The sequence below is a fragment of the Fulmarus glacialis genome, unplaced genomic scaffold (genome assembly GCF_000690835.1).
Source record: "Fulmarus glacialis isolate BGI_N327 unplaced genomic scaffold, ASM69083v1 scaffold41683, whole genome shotgun sequence".
NCBI lineage: Eukaryota > Metazoa > Chordata > Aves > Procellariiformes > Procellariidae > Fulmarus > Fulmarus glacialis.
Genome location: NW_009205573.1, coordinates 1 through 13,075, shown reverse-complemented (window position 1 = coordinate 13,075; position 13,075 = coordinate 1). Strand labels below are relative to the sequence as shown.

At 43.8% G+C, this 13,075-nt stretch overlaps 1 protein-coding gene across 1 annotated transcript; it reads right to left on the bottom strand.

Moving 5' to 3' along the window:
- Nucleotides 1-2,906: 2,906 nt before the first annotated feature.
- LOC104070771 (erlin-2-like) lies at nucleotides 2,907-13,027 on the bottom strand (the record flags this gene model as incomplete). Its single annotated transcript, XM_009575431.1, is given in 9 exon segments — nucleotides 2,907-3,552; nucleotides 4,668-4,747; nucleotides 7,040-7,129; nucleotides 7,476-7,567; nucleotides 8,835-8,893; nucleotides 9,318-9,391; nucleotides 11,358-11,483; nucleotides 12,380-12,441; nucleotides 12,936-13,027. Coding segments are annotated over 9 exon segments (885 nt in total), but the record flags the coding sequence as incomplete, so codon positions are not given.
- Between the last annotated feature and the right edge of the window lie 48 nt (nucleotides 13,028-13,075).

The following is a 13,075-nucleotide window of genomic DNA, read 5'->3' as shown; positions in this document are numbered from 1 at the left end:
GAAGCCACGGGGCACGGGAGGCCCCAGCGCCGCGGGGCCGCGGACAATGCCAGCCTTTATCGCGGCAAGTCAGATGGAAAGAATGGGAAACTGCCAGCTGGAACCCATTAACTAAAATATTTGCCTTAATGTGCAGAACTTGCTCTCCCTCCCCATATTCTGAGCAATGACAGTATTTACACAGCTGTTTAAAAATACCCAGAAGGTTCCTGCCCTTTGTCTGGTAAAACATGACAATGATTTTCTGCAAACTTTACCAAATTCTAGATATTTGCCACTGAAGTCTTGTTACTGTATTTTTTACCAGTCTGGTTAGCAAAGCGGGGCCAAAAGACGCTTGCGGCATTACTCGGCTGGCTGCTGGGCCGGCCCTCTGCCCCTCCTCTTCTGCTGGAGCTCCGCTTTCCTCTCTCCTGCTCACTGGAAAAGGAGAACTGGCACCGTGCAGCGGCACAGGCGTGTGTCTGCCAGCACAGCACCAATCCGCAGCACCCCACGGCTCCATGCTCTCCCACTGGAGCGGCAGCAGCCTTGATGTTACCCCTGGTAAATTTTCCCCTGCAAATATATCTACACATTGTGTTAAAGGTTATCCATGAAAAAAAAAAAAAAAAGACCGTTATTAAAATTGAAGGCCATTTTATTGTCATAGCAAATACCAAAATAAAAAGGCTTTTAATTCAATACATAAGAAGATCAAAGACTGTACTGGTAAAGCATTACCATGCTCCCGCCAGCAATTCTCAGGTATCAGCAGTGCCACAAACCTGTATTTTCTTTGTTATACAGAGTGGTTTTAAAATTCAGATCTTCATTTCAGGATTTCAGATTATGGAAGTTAGGACAAAATGTCACTTAAAGAGATAGATGGAATAAAGATTTACATGTAGTGACAGATCTACTCTGGAAAATTAAGGAAATTATACATATAATGAAGAAACCTGAATGAAAACGCAACAATGGATTTTGGCATGTGAAGACGGTATGATTTCAACTTCGTTTTTGCTTTTTTTACCCTTATTACAATTTAACTAAATTACAGGAATACTTTAGCAGTAATGTTCTCAATTAGAAAAATCATTAAGACCTATTTATTGCAAACTATTGTCTTATCGTGAAGTCATACAAAAACATACTTTATAATACCGCTTTGGCTTATTTGGATCTTTTCATTAGTGAAAAATACTCGCGTAAAAAGTAGGTTTTAGTTACTAGAGGAAATCTCTAACATGAATGTAGAACAATCCCCAGTGAGATCATCCTCAGAGGTTTAGGTACCATTACCTCATTCCTAAGTTTCTGCTATTCCCTGTTCATAATCTTCCTGCAGAGACCTATTTATAAGAGTCAGTAGTATTACAGCCTACCTATTGATGCCATTTTTTGACTGCTGTGTTCTCTAATGTAGTACATAGAGATGGAACTTGCCTTAGCTCGTATTTTCCAACAAATACAAAGACGACACATAGGAGATGGGACTTTTCTCCAGCAGAAACTGATGCTTATCTTTTATCTTGCATTTTCAAGTATCAATAGTCACTCTCCTAACAGGGAGAAGAAAACTGAAGTAAAAATACTGGAACCAGCAGCTGAAATTCATCAGATTTCTATCTTAGTGTGATTGCCTTATTAAAAATACTAATGCATATTTAAAACACTGAAGAGTGAAACCAAGTGTAGTAGGTAGCAAGTGTTTGGGGCACAAGACTGTAAATGCAATAGGCTGGTCTCTGACAACTAAGTTAGCACTTACACTTCCATCATCTCATATTAGCATGTTGGCCGCAAATTATAACAGCAATTAATAAACAGGCTCTCCTGCCAAGTGGCAGATGGATTAGGGAGAGAAAAAAAAGTTCTCTCTAGGCCTGAACTTTTGTCTTTAACACCCCCCAAGTTTTGCATGTGTGTAAAACAAAACCCTATTACCTCTTTGCATCTGGTATGTGAAGAATTAATCAGTTTTCTGAAGTGAAAGGTACATTATATAGCATTGTTCTGAGTGAAAAAGGAAAAATTATCTTTGGACAGTTCAGAGACAAGAGGTTCTTTTCTTTGCCCTGTGACTTTTCAGTATGATGTTTTTGTCTCCTTTGCTACTAGTAAATCTTTCTTTCACAAGGTCTATTCAGAAAAAAACCCCAAACCCAACAATAACTCAGTTCCATTCACTTCAGTTTACCTGAATGTCCTCTTTCCAATAAGACGCTGTAAACACTGAAATCCAGTTGGGTCTTGCAGAGGCAGATAACATGCTGTAATGACCGTGGGACTAGTCATTAAAGCAGTCACTTGCCAGCGAGGCTTTTTGCAAAGTCAGGGTCCCTGAGACAAAAATTCTTTTCTCCCTAGTTTTTCTATGACAACTGTGACTAGTACCGTGCTTGCAGTCTGGTTTCACCGCAAATCAAGTCCAATTATCCACTGGCAGGACACTGCCTCTGTCAGTATGCCTACACCCCTCACCCAGCAGCTGAACGGCTGGCCAAAGCCTCAAAACACAGACTCCCCTTTGCCCTCCCCAAATACGAGAAATGGAAAACAAACCAGTGTTAAGATGCAGAAAACAAACAGTTTGGGCCACTACCTGCGTGACACATGGTCTAAGGCTTAGATCCCCCCACGGTAACTAGGTAACCTGCAGGATTGTAGCTGAGCTTCTGTAACTCACTGTGCACGTGGTCTCGGCTGCCCTACCAAGGCAAAACACGTTGGCTCAGACCTCAGTAAAAGGTGTTTTTGTGCATTTGCTACAACCCTGCACTCAGGACAGACCTGGAGCACAGACACAGGCTGTTAGATCGTCCCAGCGCCCCACACAACGGGCAGTAACCTGCCGTTTGGACAAGGTCTGGGCCTTCAAGCAGACACGTGTAGTGTACAAAAGTCTAGCACCTTTTTTTAAAAGGGGGTTGAAATAAAGTACTCGAAATTTTCAACAAGAAAAAAAACCAAAACAAGAAGTTGTAGCAGCAATTCCCCTCCCTCCAAAACCTCAAAATTTCTTTACTTCCAACTGCTACAAACCACCTCAATTCAAAATTAAGTACCCACCTAAGCTGGCTGCAGAACAGATAGTCTAGCTAGCCTCTTCAGAATAATTTGGTCTGTATGTCCAAGAGCAGGGAGAGGCGCATCTAGAGGACATACTTGGAGCTGGCTGCTTAGAAGTTACCAGAAAAAACACCCCATCAATATCAAAGTCTTTGTGTCTAATTGTCATACAAAAGATTGAAAGGATTAAGTCTGATTCATCTCTTCCAGTACAGGAAAGGGGGAAAACGAAAAGGAACTTCCCAGTTCATGTTTCTTTTGATATAAAACAAATAGAAATCTTTCTTTTCAATTGACGTTATGAAGTAGTTTTGTGTCCTCACTGGTTCCTGCCCCATCCTCTTCTTGGACTCCTTCTGCCAGTCCCTCTGCAAATTTAGTCTGGCTTCCCGCATAGTCCATGAACATGTTGGGAATATCTTTGCCAAAATATATCTTGCTGTTTGCTGCGATGGCCTTGTATTTCATCAGCTGCAAGTACTCAGGAGTTAACTTCAGCTGCACAAAGAGAAAACAGATCACCAACAGCTCTGATTCAGTCAAAAGCAAATTTCTGTCATGAGCATACGAGGCATCCACTTTTCCACAACACTAGCAGGCATGCTCATCCTCTCTTCAGCTGAAAAGACGGCGTGCCCAGAAGAAGGCTCTCTTTCAGTATGTCTAAGTGAAGCTCTAAATCCCAGTGACTAAATGGCAAAATGAGAAAGTGATGGAAGCAGCTGGGGAAATGTTCAATCCAAACGTACCAGAGATAGAGGTGCTCGAAAGCCCATAACTCACTGAAAGCCCTTGCAATGCAAGCTACTGGAAAGAAAAATACAACTGGCTTTTTTCCAAAGAGTAGATCGATGAGTCTGTTTCGGAGAGCAGAGCTCATTCGTTCAAGATAATGACATTATAACAGAGAGGACAGAATAACTGGGACAAAACTTGTGCACAAACATCCCAGACCTCTGTCCATTCTCACTGACCCTTACAAAACAGAAAGTCTTCCTGCTGGGATGTCCTGGGAACTTGCTGGAGGCAATAACAAGCCTGGCAGTCCTACCCATATAATTTCTCTGTTTCCAGTTTTGATTTTTTTTTTTCTTTTTCTTTTGCATGACCAAGGCTTTGCCAGGCTAGTTAGTTTGGTGTATAAGATCAGCTCCGTTTGTTCTTTACCTGAACGCTTGTTTACCCTAAGCCTGCCTGTCACTCTAGAGATCTCCCTGCTTTGATTGCTTGCCAGCTTGCAGATTGGAATGAATCGACATTTCTGATTACAACAGCGTGAAAGGGCAACACTGAAACTGATATTCTATCTACAGAGGGAGCCATGGCCCCATTAGCATCTGGCAGAGCTGTCTCCAGAGATGACCAGATATTTCATGTACCCTGACATAAATTTATCCGTCCAGAGAAGAAAATGATTTTGCAAATAAGGATCTAATTGTTTCAGTCTCAATGAAAACTTTTCTGAGACGAGATGGCTTTGTTTTGCTTTTTGACTTAAACAATGAGACACAACAAGCAAACAATAAACACAGACTGCTCTTTTGCTCAGTGCTTCTATACAGCCTAATGTAAGGAGCCCTGCTTCCAGGCACAGCGTAAGGAAATAACAATACCTTGTTAGCCTCGGCTACTTTCATGGCAGTGTAGCATTCAGCATCAGCTCTTGCCTTCTCTCTTGCAAGAAATGCAGCATCTGGAAAAAAACACATGCTTTCATATTCAGATTTTTATTTCCAGCCATGTTAGCACCATTTGCAGCTGGAAACTTTTTAAAGTGGCCAGTACCACATCTAAACTGTATGGGATACAACAAGGGGAAGAGGGAACAAAATGGGAAACCCAGAAATGGGATCTCAATTTACATCTAAAACGCTGCAGGATGATAGCATTAAATAAGTAAATTGCATCTGCAACTGAAGACCTCAAAGCATTTTATAAACATAAGGTTTTTATTACTACCCCTGTCACGCGGGCTGAGAACCCTCTTTCTTCTCTAGCCAGCCACTAACTCTCATGCTGAAAACGCAGCAACTGTTCCACTGCAAAAGTGGTATTTACCCACGACATTTGCACAGGACTCCAAGAACAGCACAGCAGACTGCTCTACAGATGAAGTCTGTGACTGTGAATGCAATTCCCCAGATGGGATTTTGCCTGGGATATTGAGGTTAAGATTCTGGCACGTAGAGGCAGGCGATTTTAACCTTTACAGGCTCTGCCCGTTGGACAGATGTTGGAGAGCTGTTTCTCTGCAACATCAACAATTGCGTAAAGGGTCTGATCCTGCAGGATACTGAAATTCCCTGACTCCTAACGAAGACATTTAAGGAAAGAAACACTTCCCCTTTCTGTATGGCACTCCTTTTTTTCCTTCTGACTTTTTATCTATCCATTGATAATGATGTGATATCAGGCTATCATGTTAAGGCTAAGATGAGTGTCATCTGGCTGGTTCAATGTGATCTCTTGACATTCCTTCTATGACAGGGAGCCACACGATTGTTAATACATGCCGGTCTGGATTTGAGAGTTGCACAGCTGGATAAACCACTTGTTTACCTATACTAGCAGGGAATCCTGTGAGCAATTGGATGGTTTGGCCCGCGACTTCCCCTCTTTTGGCTAAAAAGAGTGATCCCAGTCAGAAACACTAGACAGAACGAGGGAGACAGGAATCCTCTGCCAGCACAGAGTTGAACTGAAGGCCTGACACCCGGTGACACACATTTATAAGAAATAAACACGATTGTATTTCCGCGAAGAACTTCTTCATGAGAAGCTGCTGATCTGTAAAACTCTTAATTGGCTCCTCAGTGGCCTTCTACAAAGCTTGACAGGGCCTATAATGAATGTAATTGAAAATAAGGCCTTGCCACTCTGAGCTGGAAACGCAGACACCTTTTCATGTTCTGGAATTTGCTTGACAAAGCATTGTATCAGATGGGGGCGGGGGGACATCTTCTTAACTTAACAATACAACCTCCTAGAAAGATCACCTTGAAAAAGAGAGTTTCAAGATGCACAGTCTGCAATGAAACGTTCCTATTCCTGCCTCTGGTCAACCCTAGTTCCTAAAAGTAGTTAGCTGCAAAACTAAAGGAGGATGAAAAAGCAAAAATGCAAACTAAACAGAGATATTACAGATTTATTGGTTAAAGCAAAATACTACATTTTCAAAAGAAATTTGAAATTTTTGAAATCAGCTCCCCCTCCCCTTCTCTCAACATTTAGGAGCTGGAAGCTACATAACAGAGCCCTGCTGTTGCAGTGTATAATAGCGGGCTTTGTTTTCTAAATATTTCATACTACACAAAAAACTAAAGCTAAATTTGTGTACCTCCTCTTTCCTCCAAGTAAGATACAGGTTCTGGAAGAATCCTAAGCAAGAAAAGGATAGAAAGCTTCCACAACTCCACCCTATTGCGATAATTGAGAGATGTGGCTGCCCCCACAAGATCACACAGTAGTATTTTAGGATGCTTCCACTTCTCGGTGAGAGTCTGCAGCCATTGTCCAAAACCTGGCACGACTTCTTTTAGTAAGACAGCAGCCTGCCATTCCCTTCCTTCGTACTTGTGACAACTATACTTCCTGCACTTATGTTATATGAAGAATCACCTAAGAATCTGGAGTCAAGCTTCACTAACTTTTTTTCATTGCCCAAGCATCCTGAATGCCTTCTACTATCCTGACTGATCTGCTCCCCTGAAAACTCTACTGCAAAGTAGGCTGTGAAAATGTTGGGAGACTGAGTATTCAGACACATTTATTCAGAACTGCAATGCATTACATAAGGTACCACATACCTGCGCTAAAATGAAAGACTTCAGACCAGTAACTTCACCCCTGTGAATGTCAGCTTGGATTGAAGAACACAGTCAATACACACACTTCAAGAACTACTTGACTCCATGGTGAACTGCTTCAGGATCTTTAGATAAAATTCACCACAGAACATTTACTTATTGGAAAGCTCACCACTCACCTTCAATCTCTGAAATTCGCTTCTCCGTTTCCTTTTCCATCACTTTCTGTCCGTAAGTTATTTCAGCAACTTGTGCAATTTTTTCTGCCTCTGAAATGAAAAAGAACATATCCACATTGTCGTCATGCAGTGTTCCTAATGCCAGAAGCAACTTCACCCATGGAAGTCCTCACCACCTCCTTCTGGTGGAAATAAATTGTGGGAAGAATTTTCAGCCCTCAGAAGGTGTCAGTCTACATTTGTGGGCAAAGGTGGAACCCACCTAAAAAACTCCTGAGCTTCTCTGGAAGAGTTTCAGATCAGCAGCAAACAGATGCAGCAGAGAGATCACCCAACAGTGAACCAGGTGCATCCCTCCCCAATGTCTGGGTTCTTTTTGCTGTCTACCCCACCACAGCCCCCTGTAGTTACTGCCTTCAAGCAAAGACATACAGACCGATGAGGGCTTTCTTCCTTTCTGTCTCCGCTTCCTTCTCCACCACCTTCTGCTTCTGTGCTGCAATCAGCAGCTTTGTCTTCTCACTCTCCCTAGTGAGCCAGAAGAAGCCAGTTACAACACATGAGCTTACTGAAGTGGTGTGGCCTACCACATCTCCAGGATGAGCTGTTGGCTCAATCCTCCTTCGAGCATGTGTTTAAGGCAGGCAGCAATCAGGAAAGCGAGTGCATGTACCTGCACACATAGAGCTTTTTTTCTAAACCAAAGCGTCTTTTCCTCCCCTCCATAGCAGGACGACTTTTCAGTCAAGTGAGTGTGAAACACTCCCTGCTACTCTCTGCCATAATGCCTTCTACGAGAGGCAGGTCACAGACCATACACATCTAAATTTTTTGGGCTACTGTTAATGAGAAAATTATTTAAACAAAATAAGAAATGAAAATCCTGTAAAAGCCTTGCCCTCACAGATGGTTTTTTTTCTTCATTTGGAAGTATACAGCTTTGAAATCACCCTTCGTTCAATCAAATGGCTCTGTGCATTTTACCTGCTAAAGCCTTTTTTATCTTACTGTTTTGTACATACACTAAGAAGTTTTAAAAGTGTGTATATAAATAAAATACTCTGCTCCTGCTCCCCATCAGGGAAGAGAGATTAGAGTCAAGAACAAGTCTCTGTCAATACATACCCTGCTGTATTTATGGCAACAGATAACAAGTTGATTCGGGATTCTGTCTAGCATGACCATACTGCACATGACTTACCACGATACCAAAAGGTCATATGAAATGCTAGGGAAGCAAAATGGATGAGAGGGATCTTATTCTGGCCTACAGAGACTCTGTTGGCAGAGCGCTTAGAGAACATAAGCATTTCTGAATGATCAAGTGCAAGAGAAGGCAGCTGGCTCAGAGCATTGAAAAGGGATCAGTATGTCAAGTGCTATTAAAGAAAGTTATTTCAAAGCTTTGCAAGTCTTCAGCCTGTTGAATCAACAGTTTCTCCATCCTACTCAAACAACAGGATTAGTGGTGGAATCTATCCACCTGCCACTCAGACGCTCTGGGAGGCCTCTTTAAAACAGGGCCAGTGTCAAGAGGAAGGAGCCCCTGGGCAAATAATTTCTGTGCTCAAGTGTTCAAAATGGAGAAATACCTTCTAACTCAGCAGTGACCTGCCAGCCACTTACAGTGACAGACATGTGCTCATCTGGTGCAGCTTCACCAGACCCTTTCTGAATGGCAGCACGAGAGCAGGCCTGGCAGAGGGCACTCCGATCACTGCATGCTGTGAAAACACATTAATCTGGATGACCGATTCTTTTTGGTAACACAAAGGTGTAACTCTCAGGCACTTACATGAGCTCATAATTCCTTCGGATTGTTTCAGGGATGTTTGGCTTTGTAACTCGAACTGCCTGGAAAGAGAGACCGAGGAAAACATAGGCAAGCAGCCAACAATCAAAAGCCAAATGGCCCCTGAGGCTGCAGAGGATGGGGGAGGTAACACTTAGGGCATGCTCTGCCACACAAAGCTTTCACATGCTGCAGAAATTGTGACCAGGTCCAAACTCCACAGAGCAAATGTAGGACTTAATGATCTCCTGACGTGACAGGAGATTATAACATGGGAAAACCAGTACCCAGAGTAACACCAAAAGAAAGCCAACACATCAAATCTAAGAGGGGATGGAAAGGATACTGTTTTCATTCCTCAACTTAAACAAAGTCTGTATTATAAAGCAATTTTCTAAAAAAGTTTCACAGCTTCCTACTTCCTTTTAGCCCTTATCCCTCCTTATGTTCTGCACCTTAGACATCTCAAAATGGAATCCTAATTACCTGTATAATTAATCCAGGGGCCATTGTAGTTAGGTCTTGCTGCAAGGCCAGTTTAAGGTTTTCATCAATCTGATCTGATTGGGGAAAAAAACAAAGGTAACTAAAAACCCCGCAAGGCAGCTTGCTGTCAACACGTACAGAATTAGCTGGAATAGCTCAGATTTCTTATTCCTGGAAAGTAAGTACAAATGTAAATTTGATGTAGAAGTGCTGGGCTGAGAAAAGCCATCCCTGACCCCAAGGCAGGTTCCCATCTCCCTCAACACATCAAGCAGCACTGACCAGCACCAAACACTTGGGACAGACTATAGGGACAGACATGGCAGGCATAAAATGAAACTCTTTCCAGTTTCCCATAACCTGCAGTTTGGAATCTTTCCGAGCCAGAAGTAGCATCTTTACGATAAAGAAGCTGTGCTCTAACCCACTCCCCCATTGATGTCTTCCCAACTAGGTCCTGAAGTAAAGTGGTCCAGCTAAATTGTGACTGATTAGGAACTGCATCTGTGCCAGCAGGAGACAAAGAAAATGGAAAGGCAGAAATGTGAAATGGCTGCACTAGTCATTTTAATAGGCTGCAAAAAAATCATCAGTAACGTCTGTTTGGCTCAATGGATAACAGTTAACTCCAGCGTAGCTAAGAAATTTCAAAAGGAAATACAAACCAAAACCCTGCTTCAATGAAAAGCTCTAAGGATAGCAGTGTTTCCAGTTGGGGCCTGCTGAGAAGCGCAAAGGGAAAATAAAAATGTAATGGCCTTGAAAGCGATCACATCGCACTCCTTGATTATTTGCTTTGGTCCCAGTTTAGCTATCTGGAACTCACACTCATAATGAAGTTCAGCCAGGAGTTTAGGAAACAGCTGTTATCAGTTTCCTGCACCTGCTTGCAGATGTGGGGGCAGAGAATGACATAAGTCTGCTCGAAATGGGCTGTGCCCCATTTCAGAACTCCTGAGCCAGAAAACATTCAGCTGAAACAAAGAGTTACACGGGAGTTTATACAAGTTCCTTCTGTGCAAATCAGTGGCTTTGAGTCCATTTCAAGCAGTTGTCGTCAGCAGCTGCCGACATCTGGAGACTCCATCAGCAAAGAACCAGTACACCCGCCAGCAGCCCCATAAAGGAACTGGAGGGGAACCGAGCCCCAGTTCCGCATCTTGTGCGGAGGGCCTGTCAGAAAGCGGATAGCCAGGCTTCTTGGAAAGCCCAGTTTGAACAGAGAACAGGAGTTTGCAAACACCCTGTGTTCTTTCAGGCACAAATTCTGTCCATTTGGGGTCCAAAACCACTCACAGCAACACTTTGCCCACAGTCAGTACTGCTGTAGGGCTGAAACACTGGAAGGGATTTCTTGTCAGTCCAAAGCCATAAAGAAAACACTCAGCACTGGCAGCGAGTGGTCTATTTCTACCAAGAAACCACAACTTTTCTTCAGACTCTCTCTTGCAATGTGTTCTCCCAGTGCTCCCCCTCTGTGCTGCCTGATTTCCCAGTGGCCTGAGGCGAGGGAGGGAAGGTCAGCGGGGCCTTGCCAAGCAGTCCTGTTTTCCAGCACTCACTCACAGTGCCCAGGCATTGCGGCAACGTGCATGACACAAAGCTAATCAAACCCACAGGCCAGGGAGTGCTTGCTCATACTTTTTGTAACAGCAAAGAGCAGAAGACTGGCTTTTCCATCAGGCTTAGCAAACCCTGTGACTGATTCAACAAGTCACATTTGCTAAACACACAAAGAACACTGCAAAATTACTGCTCCCTTCGTCCTAAAGCACTCCGCTCCTACTGGCAGGTTTGGGTTTGGATTTTTTTTTTGTTACAACATACTGAAGCACTCGGCACCAAAAGATAACAAGGAGTAAATGACGGTAGCTGGTTCACAATCCTGATTCCAAACACAGCAGACACTGGATTAATAGAGAAAAAGCCCATCAGTGGGGGGATGGTGACTTCTGCACCAACAGACCATGCAAATAGCCATCAGAAACATCACTCAAGGAGCCATCAATCCAACAGCGAAAGGTCAGAGGGGCAGCTCACCAAACAGCTCAATGTAGACCTCCTGCAGTGTGTGGACACTGCAGAACTGGTTCAGCTCATGGTGAATCTTGTTGAAGATGAGAGCTTTGTCGTAGTCAGCGGTGTAGTTCTTCACTATGTCATATACTACAAAAGAAGAAACCAGTGTTAACCGCTGGGATGGCGGGACGTCTCGGGTTGGGCTGAGCACTTGCAGTGAAAACCTTATGGCTCAGTCACAGCAGCAAGAGTCGCAGTGCCAATCTGAAATGAGGAATCCACCCACAAGAGAAGCCTGTACCACAAACACATACTTTGTTCAGGGGAGTTTTATTTATTGCTAATGTTTCGTAACACCCTAACCAATATTCTGTCACATGCTTTGTAAACAGAAGGACATCTAACTAATAACAGCCCTCTCTACACTATCTGCAAATACGCATGGGTTGTGTCTGAGCTGCAGAATACAGAGACTGTGTGGTCTACGCACAACGAGGGAAGGGCATCCTGGAGCTGGTGTAAAACAGAGGTCTCAAAGCAGGCCACCGATGAGCCAGGCAGTTACACCACACTTGTAACCAACAGGAGGTTAAAAATCAAAGAATTTGGAAAAAAGGCTGCACAGCCCATTCTCCTTGGGCTTCAGAGGCAGCCCTCTGCTCACAGACACCTTGTCTCCCCTACCTCTTGCACACCTCGTTATTCAAATCAGAAGTTCTTCACTGAAGCATAAAGCCCAGCGGGGCCATAATAATATAAATAATAAAAGCAAGGGATGGTATTCAGGCATTAGTGAAGCAACTAGCACCATACAGCAGGTATGTGCGAGAAATAATAAACACACAAAATGTCTGGGAGAGCTGGTTTAAAGTTTCCACCCAGGAAGTACAGGGCTTTACAAGTACACAGGGGAATATCCATGGTACACCCCAGCTCCAAATCAAAGCACAACCACGCACAACCTCTCCAGCTCATCTCACACTAGCAGGAGCATGAACAACTCTGGACGGCAGGATTTGCAGGGTCACAAGGGAAGAACTCACCTGCACTCTGGATGAGGAAATTCACCACCTCAATTCTGTCAAAATAAATCATCACTCCTCCGCTGCAAAAGGAAGAAAAAGGAAAAAAAATGAAGTTTGCTGGAGGCCAAGTGCTCTGCCTGTGCAGCTGAGCAGCTCTGAGCGGAGGACACTCCCCTCTAGCGGGCTGAGCGCCGCATCCACACCCGGTCGTGCAGCATCGCTGTGGCACTCCGGCAAACCCCCAACGCTCCACTCCTTCCACCAGGCTCCTGGTTTCAATTACATGCATCTCCAGAAATTGGATCGTGAAATGTGGGCCCAGGCTTGAAAAAGCCAGTGCAGACCCTGAGCACGGCTGCACATAAACCACCCCAGCAGGGCTCACCAGCTTGGGGAACACATTTCCGAGCCTTCTGCCGATTTCAGTTGGGGTGATGGTGGGAAATCCAGTCCATGAAAACAAATCTATGCATTTTAAAGCACGCTGGAGCAAGTAGCGGGGAAAAAAGGGAAAGGCTCGAAAGGTTTCTAGCAAAAATGAAGGATTGTGGGGGGCAACAGCTGAACATCTCACCTGGTACCACAAGGAACATTTTTCACCTCATCCGTCTGCAGCGTGGTCTGAAAAGAGATTTAAGAAAAGAGACTTAAGAAACAGGCTTTTCCCTGCACAAATCCTACTGGCTCATAAGCCTATAGAATAGCCGCAGGTTT